The sequence below is a fragment of the Gossypium hirsutum genome, chromosome D07, assembly GCF_007990345.1.
Source record: "Gossypium hirsutum isolate 1008001.06 chromosome D07, Gossypium_hirsutum_v2.1, whole genome shotgun sequence".
NCBI classification, from domain to species: domain Eukaryota; kingdom Viridiplantae; phylum Streptophyta; class Magnoliopsida; order Malvales; family Malvaceae; genus Gossypium; species Gossypium hirsutum.
In genome coordinates, this window is record NC_053443.1 from 2,735,835 (window position 1) to 2,756,028 (window position 20,194).

The following is a 20,194-nucleotide window of genomic DNA, read 5'->3' on the forward strand; positions in this document are numbered from 1 at the left end:
GAGTTGAACACATTCCTTAGTTAAAAACATGGTTTTATTTATTTATTTATTTACCATCTAAGGAAATTTTATTATCGTGAGAATGTTTTTTTCTAAAAAATATTATTTATTAAATCAATAATAATTTACGCCATGAGATTTGAGCGTAGACCAAAGTTTCACTTTCACATAAACTTTTAATAAATATATATTTTTTACGTACTTTTCGCTCACGCCATGATTTTTCATGAGTGAGTATTTGTATTATGTTCTTATTAATAACTATTTTTTTACAAAAGGAATTACATTAATTTTTTAAATTATATTAATAATAAAATACGTAATTATAAGTGAACAAATACCATCTTAAAAAAAATGACTGGTTTGGCGGTCACCGTAAGACTGAATAATGCCGTGCTTCATTTCATATATTGATAACAGTATCTCACAACAGTTTCCATGGAAGGGGAAAATAAAATAAAATCAATAGATCCTACCCATAACTATGCAATAAACAAAAAATCTGATTGAGAAGAGGCTAAGGTGTGGGAAACTGGAGAGGAGTTTATTAGACCAACAACAAAAAATATTTGACTATCAACGGTAGCTTCTATAGACAGGGCTGTACATGCAGCTCTCCGCATATTTAACCAGATCTTCGGGCTGAGGAAGGTGAGATGCCAGCCCTGTTACACGTTCCAACAACATAAGTATCAGATACGAGCATATGTCTGACAAAGATATATATTTTGGAGGATCAAATCTTGGTACCATGCCCGAACATGTTACAGAAATGGATATGGTTAGGGACTTACCGAGTTCATATGCCTTGGCAGCAACCTTAGCAGCAATGTTGGCTGAAATCTTTCTGATATCGGAGAATGGTGGGTAAATTAGTCCCTTTTTGAAGTGTTCCTCTGTCACTTGTGCTGCCAAAGCTTCCGCTGTCACGAATAAGAAAACCAGTTTAAGTCCATTTGTTTGACCAGAAAGATAACCAATGGTAAACCATATAAGGTGGCTTGATGCACTTACAGGCTGTCAAAAGCATATCGTCATGTACACGAATTGCACCAGACATTATCACTCCCAAACCGAAACCAGGGAAAATGTAAGCATTGTTTGCCTAAATTTACATTGAACACAGAGATGTTACGGTTAGTTTTAGGAACTACATTTCGAACTTCAAAAATGCTTGAGGGACCGATGATAGTACCTGGCCGGGAACAAAGACTTTGCCATCGTATTCAAAGGGGTCAAATGGGCTTCCACTGGCAAAGATTGCACGACCCTGATGATTGAAAAAGAAAATGGTAAGAACAAGTTTCTTTTAAGACTAATTTTACCTGCAATCGGTAAAAACTTCCGAGCTATATCATGATATAAAGCATCTGAGCTTAAAGGACGTAGAAGAAAACTGTTGTCATATACCTCACTCCATGTATATGCTTCTTCTGCTGTACATTCAGCTTGCGAGGTAGGGTTCGATAGAGCCATAATAAGAGGTTTCTGCAAGTCAACCGTTGGGGTTAGTACAAAACTCTTCGGTTGAGATAATGTTGACATGCATGCACACATACATGTTGTACATAGATATATAGTTAGAAAGAAAGGAAGAAAGAGATAAAGAACCTCATTGATGGATGCCATAGCCTCAACAACCTCCCTTGTAAATTGTTTTCCGACCCCAGATGTCCCGATCAAGACCGTTGGTTTGATTGCCTGATTAATCAAGAGAAACGTGAGAGGGAAATATATATATACATGTATGCATGCATATATATATGTACGTATATGAAACTGTTCTTTCTTGAATCGTGACTAATTTAAGACAAAGTTGCTCACCTTGACAGCATCTACGAGTTTGCTGACAGGTTCATGCTCATGAGCCCAAGGTTTCTTGAAGTGTTGAAGTGAATGCTTACGAGAGTCGACAATCAACCCCTGCCATACGGTTCAGACTCATCACAGTGAGAAATGGTAGACACAAAAAAGCCGATTTTGAAAGAAGATCTAAGCATCTTTTAGACGAGATTCGCAGTACCTTTGAGTCTACAAGCCAAATCTTCTTGCGGTTCTCTTCGATTGGATTTCCAGTCTGTCAAGAAACAGTACATGTTTAGGCATAAACCCAAGAGAACGAGTCCTTGTCATAAGAAAAATAAAGCAACCTCTTACCTGCTTTGACATCTCAAGAGCAATGAGCTCAGCTATACCGGTTCCAGCCTATCAACACCCGAAAAGAACACACTTTTAAGACTTATCAGTACGTATAATAGGTTTTCTCTCTTTATAACAAATATGGTCTAAAAAAGTTCAGTTTCCTTATTGGAAATGTGTTAATCGAGCCTTACCTCTCCGGCACCAAGGAACAAAAACCTATGGTCAGCGAGGGTTCCACCGAGTAATTTCAGGGCTGCAAGAAGCCCAGCCAGCACCACAGATGCGGTACCCTGCCATTACGGAAGTGTTTCCAAATAAGAAACCAAAAGGTTACCACCATTAAGGGAAGAAAGAAGCACTGATGTTAAAGCGAGCGCCTGGGTGCTAAGGCGCAGCGCAAATGGCCATTACTGCCTCAGCCACCTCAAGGTGACGTGACTTCAATCAGGCGAGCGCCTAGTTTTGGGTGCCTTTGTTGCAAAGCCAGGCGCAAAAAAAGCACGCCCCACTAAAGAGCTGTTCCATTCTTCTGTTTATTCATTTTTAGGAAATTTAGAGCTAGTTTCTGACGATATATTTAATTTCGCTCTTATGGTTTTTTTATTTTACGATATAAGATAGTGTTGGGAAAGCCACTTAGTAATTAGATTTGAATGTAATTGAACGTGATTACATAAAGATAAAATGTTTGGATAACCATTCTAATACCAAATCGAGTGCAATTGGATTAAGGAGAGAATGAGAATTAGAGTTATTACACAGCTAATTACACCCAAATTTAAATTTTTAAAAAATATTTTTACAAGTCATAAAAATTATATTATAAACATGAGCGCAGTAAGAGTGTCTGGGATGGTTATAGAAAAAAAATAAAATGTATATATTATAAAAATAATGTGTATTTTATACAGTTATAACAAAAAATATATCATTTAAATCATAAAAAATTTCTAAAGTTATGGCTAGAAAGTTTATTTTACATGTTATAAAAGTGTTATAATATATTTATTTATAAAAAATTATGGCCAAGTATGAACATAACTTATTTATGTGTTCATGCTATATATTATAAAAATAATGTACTTATTCATAAAAAAATAATTTTCTAAAGTTATGGAAAAAATTATATTATTTATAGAAAGTGTTAAGAAAGTTTTGGAAAATTTATAATTTTTTTATAAATATTATATATTATAAAATTTATATTATTTTTGATTTAATTTACATATTATAAAAAGGAATTTAACCTAACATAAGTTTTTCAAAATTAAGTTTATGTAAATTTTTATAATTAAAGTTGTACACTATTTAGACATCTGAACTCAAATATTATACAATCAATGCTAATTATGCAAATCAAAAAAGAGTTTTCTTGCACCATATCTAATTACAACTTGTAAATATAAATTATGTAACTGTGTAATTACCAAACATGATATAAGGAATTACATTGTAATTACACTTTGTCAGCTAAATACGTCTAAAGCATTACAATTCTTTAGGATTACAAGGGAGTGTAATTACTATCCTAATAATTATTGAACAACGATTTGAATTTATAAATTCAACTATATTAAAATTTATCTTTCTTTTACTAATTAATTATATGTTTTTATATACATTTTACATATATATTTATATATATATATATATATGGTTGAGCCTCGGTTACTCGGGTGAGCGCTTGTTTTTGCGCCTCAAGCTATATAGAGGTCTTAGTTAGTGGCGGAATTAGGGGCTGATAGGGACCCGTCCCTCTAATTATAATTTTAACATCAGAAAGAGAGGAGAATCTAGTTAGAGAATAGTACCTGTATGTCGTCGTTGAAAACGAGATGACTAGAACTATATCTTGCCAACAGCTCGAATGCATTGTGGTTTGCAAAATCTTCAAACTGAAACAGTACTGATTCAGAGAATTGAGGATGTAAAAGTCCAGAAGTAAATGGCTAAACGAGTGTGAACCGATAATTACCTGTATTAGGACTTTCTCCCCATAATTCTGCTTAACTGCAGACATGAACTCATGAAGAAGTTCAGCATATTCCTACACCATGGAAATCCAGTAGGTATTTCAGATAAATAAATACATTTATGGCATAAAAATGTTATGTATGACTGGATATAAACATATAGAAGCAAAGACCAAACCTGTCCAGTTGCCCTCCTTTGCCTGAGGCCGATGTAAAACTCGTCGTTTAACAACTTCTCGTTGTTTGTCCCGACATCAATAGTAATAGGCAAGCACTGCAGGAAATCATCCTATTTGGTTAAGCTACAGAAAGACGAACCGTATAGAAACTTGAACCAACACCATATATGCGATTAAGAGACTACTATGGCATTTACCGTGACCCCGTTTTCATTACAAACTCATCCGTTGGGGGAAAACGAGAAAAGAAACAAAGAAAAGCAATCACGAAACGAGGTGGTTTTAGTAATGCTTACCGCAGAAGGACGGACTCCTCCAAGAGCTGTGTACAGAGAAAGTTTTCCTACAGGTATACCCATCCCCTGAAACAAGCATAATGTTGAAGTTTGTTAAGTTGATCTACTAGACAGACAGGGAGATATGGTCACAGTTTCAACTCACAGCACCGATACAAATATCAAATTACCTGACAACCAAGATCTCCAAGTCCCAAAATTCTCTCGCCATCGGTGACAACAATAACTTGGACGCTTCTCTCGGGCCAGTTTTTCAATACTTCAAGAATCTTCCCCCTGATAGAATGTGATGCTTAGTTATTGTTATGCAAGTTCAACAGCAAAACATAAAAGGAATACATACAAAGGACATAATCAAACACATACTTCTCTTTCAAACTGATGTAAAGACCCTGAGGGCGCCTGAAAATGCTCCCATACTTTTGGCAAGCCTCACCAACCGTTGGAGTGTAAACAACCGGGAGCAGTTCCTCCACATTATCGATGAGAAGCTTGTAGAAAAGTCGTTCATTCCTCTCCTGGAAAATGGAAAATAGAACATCAGTTCGAAACGAAAAACATGCTAAAAACAGCATTTGCAAGCATGAACAAGTACCTGAAGATCCATCATAGCCATGTATCGTTGCAAAGGAACTTTATATTGGCGAAGCATATGCATTATCCTCTTCTCTTGAAGCTCTTGACTGAGAACAATTGGCGGAAGAAGACCGCGTAGGTAGTGAGCATCTCTCTCTCTCTCGGTGAAGGCAAGACCTTTATTGTGACGTGGGTCTCGCATTAAGGTATATCCACTGCAACAACATTCAGAAAGATCTAAGATGAGTTGAAAGATTACCAATATGAAACTTCAAAACAATGGAGAAGCTTGTATATGGTATAGCCGGTATAAAATGGCACAAATAAAAGTAGCTTTTCTATTTATGTTACAAGCAATCACTTTGCTTAGTTTGCAAGTACCAAGTCATACAACATTAAAACCAAACACATCATATATATATACCAACATTGAAATTATTGCAACAAAATTAGATGCAACAACAGCAAACCACAATGACAGATATATTGTTTTATACGTCATATATGATGCCAGAGGCGGACCATTATGGTGGCCTAGGCCGCCTTCCCCCCTCCAAAAGAAAATTTGAAATTTTTTTATTTTTCTCTTGAATTTTTTAGAAAATATTAATTAAACCCCAATTTTTTTAAAGAACTCTCATTAAAATCCAAAAATTTATGAAAATTTTATTAAGCTCCCAAATTGTATGATGCAATTTGCAATCCTGTAGAAAATATAACAATAATGAGAAATATGGTAGAAGATTTAACTTTTGTCATTATCTGCAAAGATCGATAAAGCTATGATCTTTCAACTATTTAGTATTCAGATGAACAACATTTAGATTTCTTTAGATCTATAATTAATGTATGAACATTGAACAACAAATTATAACAAGTAATTCAAACTGAATATTATATTATAAAACATAAAGCATCACCTAGCAACAGAGACGGTCCAAGGGGTAACAGGCTGACCCATGGTGGCAATATCCTCACCATACATATCCTCAACACCACCAGCAACAGCTGAATCGTTATCCACTAAATTACCACCGTTCATCATCGTTCTCAGCAATAATAAACACCAAGATTTTCTTTCTTCTCCACCCAACACCGGTCTCTGTGAAACAAAGAAAAAATGGACAGAACTGAAGAAACAAACTTTAGGCTTTTTGTTTGAGAAAACAAAAGCCAACCCCTTTTTATAGGTGAAGTAAAAGGGCAGAAAAATCAAAATTTCAATGCCCCAGAGAATTGTACAAGGTGGGTGACTGCAGGCCACGTAGAAATGGGTGTTTGAAAAGGAAGATCCTTTGGACAATTTTTGTTAGATTTTTTTTCTCTATATATAATAAAGATTTGTCAAGTTCAAAAACAAAACTTGAAAAGTGGAAATAATAATGATAGAATAAATAAAGGAATTTAATGAGACAATATTATGATAATACCAGCAAATGTTTGAAGGAAAGCATGGTGTTAGGCATGAGAGAACGTGGAAACGAGCTGACTCAGTGGTCTGTGGGCGGCTGTTTTCCGCGTTTTTTTTTCCTAAAAGAGAGAAAGTGGAATTTTTCCGCTGTTTTTCTTTGGTCTCCTGTTTCTACGGATAGAAAAATCGTCATTGGGATGCTTGCTATTGGGTGTCTTTTTTTTCTTAAAATGTGTTTTTTTATTTATAATTAAAACATTCCTTAAAATTAAAACTTGTCCATTCTCGATCTAATTGGTTTATCTAATTTAATTCAATAAATTATTAAAAATAAAAAAAATGAGTTTAATTATTAGTTCAATCAGTTTATGCCAATTTACGAGTATATCAATTTAAATTAATACTTCAACCAACTGATCTGGCCGATTCTAAAAATAATTAAACATTTTTTCACTAAATTTCTCACATTTTAAATTTCATGAATTTTTACTTTTAAAAATTTAAGTATAGATGATAAAATTTTTAGTAAAGTAATTTTTAAATATATATATTTAACTTTAATTAATTAAAATATTTAAAATAATTGATGTTTGATAAAAAAAAAATTCTAATTGCAATATTAATTGAGACATAGAGAGTAACTTATAATCAATTTTGACTATCGGTGAAATATTTTAATTTTACAAACACGGTTCAAATATTTTTATTTGATATATTAGAGTGTAGTTTTCTAAATTCAAATTTTTATTTATTATTTTTATTTGTTATATGACGGTGGAGTTTATTAATTCTACAAACGAATTAAAAAATCTTCAGTTGTTTTATTTATTTTTTTTAAATATCGGATATGCGACAACATTTTAATTTTTATTAAAAAAAATTTAATACAAATGTATCAAATAATTATCTTTTTATTTTTCAAAATTTTCTCCATTCAAATAATTATCAATAAAATAGGATATTAAAAAAACATAATTGAGTAACAGCTTTGATTTTGTCACTAATAAGTGATAACTAGTGAGAAAAATGAAAATAATATAAAAAAATATTCAATTAATAATTATTAAAAAAAATGAAATATACATATTAAACCTCCTTTTATGGAATTTATTTGGGAATCGAAATTGCTTTGAAGACAAGGCTACATGATTTTATAGCTTTCCTTTAAAGATTACAATATAAGGGAAAAAAATAGAAAAATTAAATTTATTGATTCATTAATTTGATTGCTATTTTTTTTAAGAAGAAACCCTTTCTCATGACTTAATTTCCACGTCACAATACCATTTTATACATATTAGATTTTTTTACTACAAATGAAAAGTAATAAAATATTATAAAACAATAAAAAGTAATAAAATATAAGAGATAAAAAGCTATTTTGATGATTAAAAAATTAGCATTTGATTGATTCTAAAAATATTAATTACTATAAAATTTTATCAATAATACTTGAAAATTTATTTTCAATAAATAACAAAATCTAAAATCGACGTGTTATATACAGGTAACATAATATGCAACATATATTGTAAGTTTTATTTCTCTCATAATTGCATTTTGTCTTATCTATTAAAGAAGATAATATATTAAATTAAAAAATAATTAATTATTCTATTAAAAAATTCATTTATTTATACTATTAAAAGCTGATTTATTTACCTCAACAGGAGGGACACTAAACATAGTATGCCACGTGTGGTTGTCATATTATTTCATCTCCCAAGTAAAAAGGTTGTCATACATCGTCAACAAACATTTGTCATTCAATTTTGATAAAGTAGAAATCTGAAATCCACTGCCATTGGCCTTCTGGTATCGTTAATGTTACTCCATTTAAACCGCCAGGTTGTAACTGGTGAAGCTATTTTTAAGCATTACTTTTTGACTTTTTTTTTTAATTTCCAATAATATTGTTGTTGGTGGGGAAGAGACCTAGTCTCCTTCAATAATTTATGAATTTCCTCGGGTATAACCCCCCATTCGCACTCCTTTTCATTGATTTTTTTTTCTACTTTTTTAATTGAAGTTAGATCAATTAGGGGCAAAGTTAAGTAAAAATTAAATTATTTATATCTTTATAATTTTTGAAGGATTAAATAAAGTTTTTATCAATTTTAAGATGAATTAAAATATAATTTTATCTTTACTAATTTAAAATTTTTAAATATTTAAAGGATCAAAATAATAAATTTTCTATTTTAAGAGCGTCAGCCCCTAAATCCGCCTCTAATATCAATGACAAGATAATTGTGAAAAAGATATGTATAATTAGATAATATATTAATCAATGGTTAAATGTTCAATTAGTCCTCTAAAAAAATCTTAATTTGTTTGCCAATTTTGAAATATTTCCCGAAAGCTAGTAACGAAATTATTATTATAAATTGATTGGATTTTGCATTTCATTGTTCAATGTTCAAATTTGAAAGCTTAGGATTTTACACTCATTTTCAACAGGAAAAACCCATTTCGTATTCCCACTTTATTTGAATTTTTCATATAAATAATGTTAAATGGCTGACTAATTAGCGAGTACAATGCACATGGCCGTTGTAACAAGTTTCAACTAATAGTATTCACTAATATCACCAACAGGCAGCAAGCCTCCACCAATATTTTAGGGTTTAATATATTCAAGAGTTAGAATAGAAATAATACAATCAAGGCTGTCTCAATTACATGAGACCAATTAATCCACAGATGAGTTGAATAAAAAATCGAATGAAATATTAGTCTAGACAAGGATATTCAATTGATTAACTTAACAATTAGACAAAACTAAGTTATTTAATTGACTAAATCGACCAAATAGATTAGTTAAACTAAGAATCAGATTGATTTGGGAACCAATACGGATTGATTGAAACAAACAAAAATACTAATTGAATTGCACTTTTATTGTTTTCTATATTTTTAATGATATAATTAATTTGACCGATCATATCGACAAACTAATGGCTTGACTAATCCGATCACAGATCGATTCTAAAAATATTATAAAAAGAAAAGTAGGTTAAACTGAATTTTTAATGATTATGATAACCTCAAATAATTTATAATATAAATAAATTGATCAAAAACTGTGCATGCAAGTCGTCCTCAAATCATCTATCCTTTGACCCAACCACTCCCAAATTTATTATAAATAACATTACACTTTCAAAAGAACAAGATTGTTGAAAAAATTAATCATAAATCTTAAAAGGGATTGAACATGAAAAAATATAACTTAATGATATTAAAAAATTAATTAAAATATCCAGACTTGATTCAGGTAGAAGTGCCGTACAACAGGGACTAATATTAATATATACCTAACATAATTTTAGCAATATGCCTACTCCCTGCTTTAGAAGTGCAAACGTGAATTAGATCAAATAATGACAAAATCAAAGACTGAAAGTAAGTTGGTTTATTTTCAGAGAAATTATTAAAACTGAAATATGAATTCTCATACAATGTCTGGTTGGGTTACAACCTCAGATTGACTCAACAGTAAGTATCTGTTATAGACTTGGCTCAATTACAAAATTTACAGTCCACACCAGATCGTATCACCAAAGCATTGTTAAGGTCAGCCGGCAAACCCCTAATACATGCTTTTTATCCTTTGATAAACTGCCAAAAATACATGATCATCATCAATCTATCATCGTAATGTTTCTACCACTCGTCACTGGCAGTTCATTTCTCAAATAAATTTCAGAATCCACTTTGCTCTGCAACAACACAAGTTGCAAACTCCCGAGCCTCCTAGCCATTAACTTGAAGAGAAAGCAATTAGTCAACTCATTCATCATTTACCACTATAATGCATAATTAAACTGCTTCATTAAGATATGCTTACTTTAGGCTTCTTTTTCCAGAATCACCGATGTTGCTCAGACTCTTAATTTTGCTTACTGCCTGTGTCTGATACATCTAGACATGGAGGACAAACACCTGAAGATATTGAACCTATCAGAGTCGGATACATATCCATATCCAAGTCTGAATAACATAGGTTACCAGACACCATTATAGAGACTATATTAGAAAGGTTCACAAATGCATGGATGGCAAGTCAATGCAAATCAGTTGCGCAAAACATTGCTTCATTATATGATAAGTCCCTGAACAACGTAAAACTCTCCACTCCCTTAACCTCCACCCTGTAGACCAATATAATTGATTGTTTTAGCGTGCTACAAAAGTTGCTTAGGTATCTTATGCCAAAAATGATTCAATGCACAGATGTAAAACCAGTGGTAGTGCCGCAAACATCACAAGAAACTGGTTGATGTTTGTGTTTCTATATAACATCAGCAATCACACAAGGCAAAATCAGATATGGCCAAGAATCTTATCAGGTACTCCCCATTGAAGATAATATATGAATTTCTGAAAAAGGAATGATATGCTTACCACTTCGGAAGAAAGAAAAACAGACGGTTGAAACAATCTAAGACAGGTGTACTTGAAGTTGTACCTGAAAAATGTTTGGCAAAATATTGCAAATGAAAAGACCTGTCAATATATGCCAATAGCAAAGAGAACAATAAGTCTCACAACTATAATTAAGTTAACCAGTGAAAGTTCCTTACCAAATCAAATGTTGGTTCGTCTCCTTGCAGTTCCTTTGCAAAAGCTTTTAGCCACATATAAAAAAGCCTCTGCAGTATTTATTCTTTTGAGATTTTGACCTCTATTCTTAATACAACAAAACCATCTCATAGGCTCACATTTTGGAGCCTAGGAAAAATAATCACACCACAAAGCACCATTCTAAAATCCAAACTCCAAAGTACAGCATTAAGCTAGCATAAATGGATCAAATTACAAGCTAAATTGTAAATGGCATAATCAGACTACACTGTCAAATTAACCACAACGGCATCCAATAGCCAGCATGGAACAAAAAATTGGTACACTGACATATCACAACTTCAAATATTTGAATGCTCATTCCAGAACAGACAGATTAACTTTTCGGAAATAGATATATCAGCCTTTAGCATGCACCTAGTCAAAACAAAATAGCATGGGCTCTCCGCTTTGGAAAAGGATAATGGGAGGAAAACACCTAACAAACAAATTTGGGAAATTGGACAGGCAAAAGGATGAGGCAGTTTCAGATGCACTGGGTTAGCTTTTATGAAACAGGAATACTAACAAAAACTATAGCCCAAAATTAATAATGATAACCAATTACATACTGTTGCTTCAAAATATACAAAATAACTACCATTCTCTTCTGTAGGGTCAAATCAGACATCCCAGAAGAAAAAGGATAAAAGATCATAATGATCTTCTAGTCCAGAAACAAAGCTAGACATAGTATACAGATTTAATGCCTCAAAGCATCTAGAGTTTAGCATAAAATCATCATTGAATGTTCCTCGAACACCATCAACAATTAAACTTAACCTGTGCACTTGCCTTCAACCTAGAAATTATGATTTCAAAACTATACAGGTAAGAACATTCACATCTAGTGGAAAAAAAGATATAAATTTAGCCCATAAAGATTTTGACTAGATTGAATGACAGTGCACAGGCATTAGAATAGATGCTACATCATGGTGACAATAAAGTAGAATTTTGCATACATCAACTCTCTAATGCTGTGATCAATCAATCTGACTAAAGAGCTTAGTTCCTTAAATTGAAGCAGTAAAGTCGTCCCTCATTGTACAAGTGCAAGATCGAACAAAATGAGTTGCATCTGAATCTGAACAAAACTTAGGCAGTTCATGAAACAGTTCGACCATAGCAAACTGATGCAATATAGAGATTCTTTGCCCATTTCTCCTGGAGAAAAAAGCCCTATGTAAACATTTACACCTTCACGAAGAAAGGATGAAATAAGTAGTGATAAAAGTTGAAGTCAATACCTTTACATGTGTGCTTGGAAAAGCAGACGTTCGAAGGGTTTCTTGAGTTTCATCTGCAGGTTTTCTTCTTGGAACACTAAGGACAAAAGCAGCTTGATCCCAAGTTGCAGCGGTTGAAGTGATGCGATAGCCACTATCCCACCTCCGATGAATACCTTCACTAGGATATAGAAAATCTAATTCTACAACCTGAAAGTGCACCAGAAAAGGATATAAAGGAAGGCTGTAAGCTCTTCATTTAACACAACAATGATGTGCCATTGAACAGATAACAGATATCCTACAAATCCAATAAGAACCTGGTCAGAAAATGGAGCACCACGCGACATAACAATTGCCCATCTGCTTCCAGCAGTGGCCATGGCAGTCACATAAAAACCCTCCCTCCATTTTTTGTTGATCCATTTGAAGGGAAATGAATCACTAACTTTGTAGGATTGCTGCAAATACTGGGTCCCTACATTCAATAAAGCAATAGAAATAAGATAAATAAATATAAATATAAAAATAGAAATTTCCTTTTACATACCATAGTGATAGCTAAACTAACCTTTAGACATTACAACTAAAGAGCTCCCATTATTAGCTCCTGCAATTGCACTGATGTAGTAATTCTTCTCCCACTGCTCCATAATCCATTCCTTCAGAGAGAAATAAAATCAGTAGATGAGTAAGAGCTATTCACAACTATGTTTGACGTATATTACTAAGGGGCGTTTGGTTCAAGGAGTTTAACTTTGGTAATAGAATTACCAAAAAGCAAAATGACTTAGAACATAACCAATAAAATTGGTAGATGAGTAAGAGCTATTCACAACTATGTTCGACATATATTAATAAGAAGCGTTTGGTCCAAGGAGTGTAAGATTCACTTTGGTAATAGAATTACCAAAAAGCAAAATGACTTTGGCCCATTACAGGATATGTTACATTGCCCTATTTGGTTCATTCGGCTAGAATGTAAGATTTGTGAGTTTAGTTGACGGAACGTAAGGTTACCTAAAAGCACATTTTACTTAATTGTCTTTACTGTACAATTTGTTTTTTCAACAAGTTTAGTTCCTTCAACATTTTTCAGCCAATTTTTCCATAAAATTGTGATGATTTATGAAATTCATTTTCATTACACCTTGATTTTATCAGTTGAATTCAATCGAACAACCATTGAACAAAATTATTTATATGGCTTATCAATTGTCTGTTTAAAGAATTTGGTAGCTTTTATCATGAAAAAGTAAGTGAAACAAAAATTTTCACAAAAATGACTGATATATATATATATGCATATCTATATTAAAACAAGTAATGTATCATTTGATAAATACGGGTAAATTTTGTTCCTTTTTGCTAAAATTCATTTTTTTGGTGTGTTATATCAGTCTTTATGGTAGTAACCCGAAAATGCTAACTAATCCTCTTCTGAGGTCCAAATGATGTCTGGATATCATTGAATGAGTGACATTTATTGTGTGATCAGGTATTGGGTTTACTAAACTTAGATGTTAGCCTCGCTAGGAAAAAAGGACAACATTGACTAAACTTATAAAACAAAGAATAAAATTGCCCAAAATTTCTGATTGTTACCTAAGAAAGAGGTGATATTGAGATTACCCTTCTATTCCATGATGTGGTTTTTTTTTTGGGGGGGGGGACAGCAATAATTGATAGAATTAGGGCTGAACGAGTAAGAAAGAAGTTAGAACTTTAGAGAACTTAAGGTTATAGAAAACCTCTAGTTTCTTATTAGTCAAAATAATAATAACAATAATATTGGCTGTAAAGCCTACAACTCATCTATATAGGCTTTCTTTCTTGCAAGTAATGTTACTAGGCTTTCTTGCAAATAAAGTTCTATCCTAGCCCTAGATTTGAACCCTAAAGATAATAATCCTAGCCATCCATAGTATCTAATATGCAATAAATATAACTAAATCATAAAATATTATAAAATAAATAAAAGCTCCTGCATCATTTCGAAATCTTCACATTATTGGGTATGTGAGATTTGCCAGCTCAAGGAAATGTTTGATATCCAAAAGTGGGAATAATATGCCAGAATCTCACATTATCCCCCAAAAATGTTACATTCCTTGAACCAAATGCACTCTAGTGAAAACATCAAAATAGCATACAAATAATGTTTAATATAGCAAGAACTAAACTTTTTCAAAAAAATAAACCTTCTAAAAAAAAAAGAGTAAAACAAAGATAATCAGAATAAAAAAATTAATGGAAAAGAACTTAAAGTGATGGTAGATACTTTTCAGAAGATTTAAAATAGGAATAGTGGGTTGATAAGAGATATAGTTAAAGAAAGTTAAATTACCCGTGTAACCTTATATATGTTTATTGTATTATCTGGTTTTTATGTATGTTTCAAACTGAGTCGGTGTTACTAAGTTGATTGACACCAAACTAAGTCAAAAGCTTTATTATATATAGATATAGCAAGAATTGCAATAGACAAGTCTCTGAATCAAAAGAACACAACCAACCTTATGAAGAAAGTATGGAGAGAGTTCATATACTTGAGCAGTGAAGCCAGTGCCAGCATCCATAATAAGAGCCCATAGGTTAGAACAAGAAGCCACACTACTTATAAATAACCCGTCTTCACTTCCTTTCTCGATATGTTGAGCAAGCCTCACATCTGCCACATTATAGTGATATCTACAACAGGAGATAGAAATTATCAACATCTATTCTTATTAATAATTTGAAAAGCTTGATGATGATATTTAGAAAGATACCTTTGCTTCATAGGCCTACGAGCATTATACACACTAATCCATTGAGTTGCAGGCATACCCATTCGAACCTTCTTCTTTGGTTGTTCATCCTCTTCATCTTCCATTGTTAATCGTCCTCTCTTTTGTCCTACTTGATATATAAGCTTCAAGAAAAAAATACATGCGATGAATAAATTCCAACAATTGAGATGTATTTCTCAATATCAAGTTAACCAAATAACCAGATGCAAGAAGTACCTTTTGAGCACCATCAGTATTTATTGGCCTAATAAGTGGATTTGGACCAACAATGCCATCAAAAAGAGAGATATATTTTGCATAATTCGGTTCCTCGTCAAACTTCAAATTCACAACATACTCAACAAACTGTCCGAAAGGTGCAGGGCAAAAGCAACATAAAGTTTCAGGAGAAGTGGCCATCTTCTTCTTACAAACAAGAAAGCCTTTATTTTCACCCTAAAATAACCACTTGCATTAGAAAGGCAAGAGATAATAATCACATACATGCACAAATTTATATTACGAAAATGCAAACCTGATATCCTTGCCATGGTAACCGACCACGAAGGAGGAAAATAAGTGTGTAAGCCAGAGACTCTAGATCATCTCTCCTGCTACCAGTTCTACCAAGATGAGCATGCACACTAGCATATCGTACAGTTCCCCTGTGATACAGAAATAATCAATAGCAGTTCCTCATAACCTCAAAATAGAAAAGGAAAATGAAACTCCAAGCTTGTATGAATAAGCAAATCAATTTATATGCCACCACAGAAGGAAACTAAAGCAAACAAAGCAAATGGCTAACAATTTTTTAAATTTACCTGAAAACATCAGGACGTTGATCATACTCAACATGTTGACCACTCGAACTATCTCGCCACTTGGTAGCTGTTAAGTCAAAATAGAAACAGAACTGTCAAAAACTATTTGGATCTGAACAGAAATAGATCTTAAAAGAAAAAAAAAATACAGTTTACCTAATCCAAGGTCAACAAGAAAAAGTTTTTTCTCATCTGGAGTTCCAGGAAGACCAAGCAAGAAATTCTCAGGTTTCACATCCCCATGCACATATCTACGAGGTGTAGAAGCAACAAGGTTATAATTAAAAAAAAAAAACAACTAATATAGGAGGAACCATTATCCTTGCCACACAAATCTAATTATAGAGACCTCAAATCAGTGGACTGATTATCAAGATTTATCAATTCAAGCATACCAATTCTCTTAACAACATAAATCCCCTAACCGTATCTTAAAATCAAAAAGAAACGAAAAGTCATAAGCAAAATATAAAAATATATTACCCTCTGGAGTGCATCTTCTCCAAGATTGATATGGCTTCAATGGCAATACATGCAACCATTTCAATAGACATCCTGGAATTGAAAAGATGAACTGCAATTAAATGGTTTATCTGTGAATAAATAAAGCAAATCTACCATTTAACTTCACAAGGAACTTACGTGTGTGAGTTGTTATTCCAAACATCCCATAAGCTAGGTCCAAGTATATCCATAACCTGTTAAAAACACTTCAACAACTCAGATCATACTCTGAAACTTGATGCACAAACACAGGCATATCTGTGTGTATCAAAACTTAAGAGATTGCATTAAAGCAAACACATACCATAACATAGTAGTCACCTTGCCGGCCCTTGTAATGAACTCGAGGGACACCATGGCTCCCACCAAGTGCACTGCACAAAAACAATTGAAAGCCATGGTAATAATCACAAATGACATACAGCCCTAATTAACAAGGCTATGATGCTATAACAACCACTAAATTAATGAGATGATAGGAATCTCACTTGTAAACTTGCCACTCATATGGTGGCCCATAATTACATCCTTTGCTGCTTCTATGCTCAAATTTTAATGCTACCTAAAATTCAAACATAAAAGGTTTAGAGCATTTGGGATATGAACTATTTCAAGCATGGAATGGAATCTTCTATAATATCATTAGGCACCTCTAGAGCTCCCGGACCAGTAGCTCCAATTCGTCGACCAACATAAACTTGTCCAAAACCTCCTTTCCCCAGTTTCTTTTCAATTCTATACATAGGGGAACCGCCAACCGAAACCTGTTGCGACAAAAACAAAGAATAAGATTCATTTTTCGAACTAATATGACTTTCTAAACAGGATTTCTTTTTAATTCTCAACATTATCTTATATTTCATCATATAGCCTAAAACTAGGACCAACCTCAAAAGTCAAATTGTTCTAAAACGTTATTGTCATGGTAACCAATTGAACAGTGTAAAGAACCCCAAACCAAAAATGCACGAAAAAAATTAAGCCAAAAGCAATGATTCTCAATAATCAAAGCTTCATTTATCTTTCTTCTAAGGACTTCTTGATAACAAAACCAGAAAACCAAAAATAGAAATATTACCAGAATAAAGTTAAAGTCGATAAACGAAAAAAGATACCTTTTCAGGAAGCGGGGCTGTGTTTCCGTCATTTTCAGCCCCAGGGCCCTTATCGCCGCTACGGCCGCCACTATCGTACTCGTTCATCTTCTTTTCGACAACCAGTTCTTTCCAAACCCTAAGCTTTTTAATATCCTCGTCTGCCTTTCTTCCAAACGGCGTTGTTTCAAAACCGGCACCGCTCACAATATTATTGTGTCCGTCCGTTGTTGTTAAGCTCGTTATCATCAACGAAGGCGACGATCACGCCCTCTCGTTTCCTCTTCTGTCCGGTTCTCCTCTGGCGAGTTCGTGTGGTGACCTTGTTATTGGTGTCGGGTTGGGGAACAATATCAATCGGGGTTGGACTCAAGTTAGGGTTAACGGGGGCCCGATTTCTGCGAGCACGGCTACGCAGCTCAGGCATCGTACGGATTACGTACGTCCATTAAAGAAGGCAGCTTGGTGAAGATTCATGGAGGTTCTAGAATCATCGGCTATATATATTCCTATCCTGGCTTTGATAAACCCAAAAGAACCCCAAAAAATTTGGGGTTTATTTCTTACAAAGAAGGATGAATTCAGGGTTTTGGAATTGGGGATTTTGGAGATCTGCAAGAGATAAATTGAAAAAAAAAATTTCTCTTCCTCAATTGTCCAAGCGAATGAGAGATGGATGCGATGTTATGTTATGTGATGTGATGTGAAAGACGAAAAGCTCTACCGATTACATTTTTTACTTTTGAAATTTAATTTAACCGCACCAGATAAATTTTTTTTTTAGAGTTAATTTTATTTTTTAATTTTTTCCCAAATCAGATATTTATTAATTTGTTGAATTTTTAACTTTTTATTTTTAAAAATTATATATCTAGAAAATAAAAAATAATAAATTGTCATAATACTTGTAAATATTACCCATTAATTTTGAACCCAGCTCTGTTTTTCTCATACTACTTGTAAATCTATTTGCACTTAAAAAATGTTAATTGGAAAAAAAAAACTTTCATACAAATTAATGCCACCGTTTAGAGAATATATATTTGTTAATATCACTCCTTAAAAATCTGAAATATCAGTATTGTAAGAGTCGATTACTTGTATCATCTGTTGTTGAATTTTGATGATAGGAGGTATTGTTTTGGTTTCGAGATTTTATCTTTAGTATTTATCAAGAGCCTTAAAGGGTTCACATAAGAGGGCACTTTAAATTGTTAGAGATAAGACCTACAAAATTCATAAAAAAATTTATCAGTATAGTACGTACGTAACGTTAATTATGTAAATTACCTCCACGTAAGGGACTTGGACCACCAACCTAAACATAAGCCACATACTTGTAAGTATATATTACTATTAATGTTGGAAATTAAATCAATTGCTGGGGAAACTATACTTTGAATACTTCTTTTAAAAGAGTCGACCTCTTAACAATTAAAAAAAATGGTAAACTATTTAGATATACATTCAAGTTTTAGCGCGTTCTTATTTTGATTATTTTTTAATTTAATCACTCTCGTTAAATTAATTTTAATCACTTTACAGTTAATAGAATTATTTATTATCAATAGTTGTAACACCCCTAATCCTGAACCGTAGTCGAAATAAGGTTACGAGGCATTACCGAACATATCAGACAACTTACGAATAATTCATAAATAAAATAACATTCACAATATAATTTAATAAAAAAATCTATATAATGGAATCTCAAAGCCCAAGACATAAATAAAAAAAACGGAACTTGTTCGAATATTCTAAATTTTTTTTATTTTTTTAAAAATATTTCAACAGCATTTCTGCTTATTTTTACATAAAACCCCCTGCAAATAAAATCATATCATTTCCAAACATAACCAATTCAACAAATTCATTTCACATTCTCATTTTCTATTCTAAATACCTTCTAATCAAACTCAATTAACTTAATATCAATTTAAATTTATCAATGTAATAATTAAATGGAAATGGATAAACTTCTTTCATTAAAATTCTGAGACTTATAATACTAACATTTTTAACTATTTATATTCAAAACATAATAACATTTATACACATCCTATGTACATGCCACATTACCAAAAGAAAATATACATCACCAAAATTTGCTGAAGTCGGGTCTGGTTTTGGATGCTGGTTCAGTACTTGACTTCTACAACTTGCGCATGGAAACAACCGTACGCTGAGTATTTCATACTCAGTGGTATTATTATAAATTAAACTATTTAATAATAATAAAATTTCAAACATCAATCATAAGCTTTATAAATCACTTAAACTAAATATACATATTTATATATCACTTCATAAGTCTTAAATTCATATATATATATTACATACTAATTCAATTCATAATTTAACTCATACATTCTTTCTCGTACTTTTCAATAGTGCCAAATCAATCAATTTCATTTTCAATTTTTCATTTCAATTATTTACCCTATTAACAAGCTTCGGACTCTGATAGATACGCGGATTCCACCCAAACACACCAGAATATCCAACCTAAACACACCCGGAATAATATAAATCCTCCATAACACACCAATATATCATATCCTCCCAAACA

The 20,194-nt window shown here is 32.5% G+C and overlaps 2 protein-coding genes across 7 annotated transcripts; both read right to left on the minus strand.

Annotated features, from left to right (window-relative positions):
- Window positions 1-376: 376 nt before the first annotated feature.
- LOC107953852 (NADP-dependent malic enzyme) lies at window positions 377-6,775 on the minus strand. The gene is made up of 19 exons (XM_016889284.2): window positions 6,597-6,775; window positions 6,087-6,268; window positions 5,186-5,381; window positions 4,957-5,108; window positions 4,761-4,866; window positions 4,591-4,656; window positions 4,294-4,389; window positions 4,118-4,189; window positions 3,954-4,037; window positions 2,334-2,432; window positions 2,158-2,205; window positions 2,024-2,077; window positions 1,825-1,923; window positions 1,612-1,701; window positions 1,411-1,488; window positions 1,196-1,270; window positions 1,015-1,105; window positions 795-923; window positions 377-665 (listed from the first exon to the last, which is right to left on the minus strand). The coding sequence occupies exons 1-19, from the start codon at window positions 6,630-6,632 to the stop codon at window positions 577-579; spliced, it is 1,842 nt and encodes a 613-aa protein (XP_016744773.2). The 5' UTR covers window positions 6,633-6,775; the 3' UTR covers window positions 377-576.
- A 3,202-nt stretch (window positions 6,776-9,977) lies between these two features.
- LOC107953851 (casein kinase 1-like protein HD16) lies at window positions 9,978-18,345 on the minus strand. 6 transcript variants are annotated; one of them, XR_005915888.1, is made up of 20 exons: window positions 17,647-18,342; window positions 17,182-17,295; window positions 17,020-17,093; window positions 16,836-16,905; window positions 16,670-16,725; window positions 16,511-16,582; window positions 16,184-16,278; window positions 16,028-16,094; window positions 15,739-15,868; window positions 15,441-15,659; window positions 15,204-15,346; window positions 14,949-15,123; window positions 13,004-13,094; window positions 12,753-12,910; window positions 12,454-12,642; window positions 12,169-12,370; window positions 11,164-11,232; window positions 10,985-11,048; window positions 10,428-10,522; window positions 9,978-10,333 (listed from the first exon to the last, which is right to left on the minus strand). XR_005915888.1 is itself a non-coding variant. In XM_016889283.2 (16 exons), exons 1-16 carry the CDS (start codon window positions 17,872-17,874, stop codon window positions 12,311-12,313), a joined length of 1,941 nt encoding a protein of 646 aa, XP_016744772.2. In that variant the 5' UTR covers window positions 17,875-18,345; the 3' UTR covers window positions 11,729-12,310. The 6 variants fall into 6 exon arrangements, 1 of the variants encoding a protein (XP_016744772.2); XR_001699359.2 differs by lacking the exon at window positions 12,169-12,370; XR_001699357.2 differs by lacking the exon at window positions 12,169-12,370 and having other exon boundaries at window positions 9,978-10,344.
- Between the last annotated feature and the right edge of the window lie 1,849 nt (window positions 18,346-20,194).

Excerpts from the sequence above, each read along its gene's own strand:
- LOC107953851 (XM_016889283.2), bottom strand. The coding sequence starts at position 17,874 with ATGATAACGAGCTTAACAACAACGGACGGACACAATAATATTGTGAGC. Across the intron at positions 17,296-17,646 it reads CAGCCCCGCTTCCTGAAAAG|GTTTCGGTTGGCGGTTCCCC; the intron begins GTATCTTTTTTC and ends TTGTCGCAACAG. Across the intron at positions 15,660-15,738 it reads TACCATGGCAAGGATATCAG|GGTGAAAATAAAGGCTTTCT; the intron begins GTTTGCATTTTC and ends TGGTTATTTTAG.
- LOC107953852 (XM_016889284.2), bottom strand. The coding sequence starts at position 6,632 with ATGCCTAACACCATGCTTTCCTTCAAACATTTGCTG. Across the intron at positions 5,382-6,086 it reads TGGACCGTCTCTGTTGCTAG|TGGATATACCTTAATGCGAG; the intron begins GTGATGCTTTAT and ends ATGTTGTTGCAG. Across the intron at positions 2,078-2,157 it reads CTCTTGAGATGTCAAAGCAG|ACTGGAAATCCAATCGAAGA; the intron begins GTAAGAGGTTGC and ends GTTTCTTGACAG.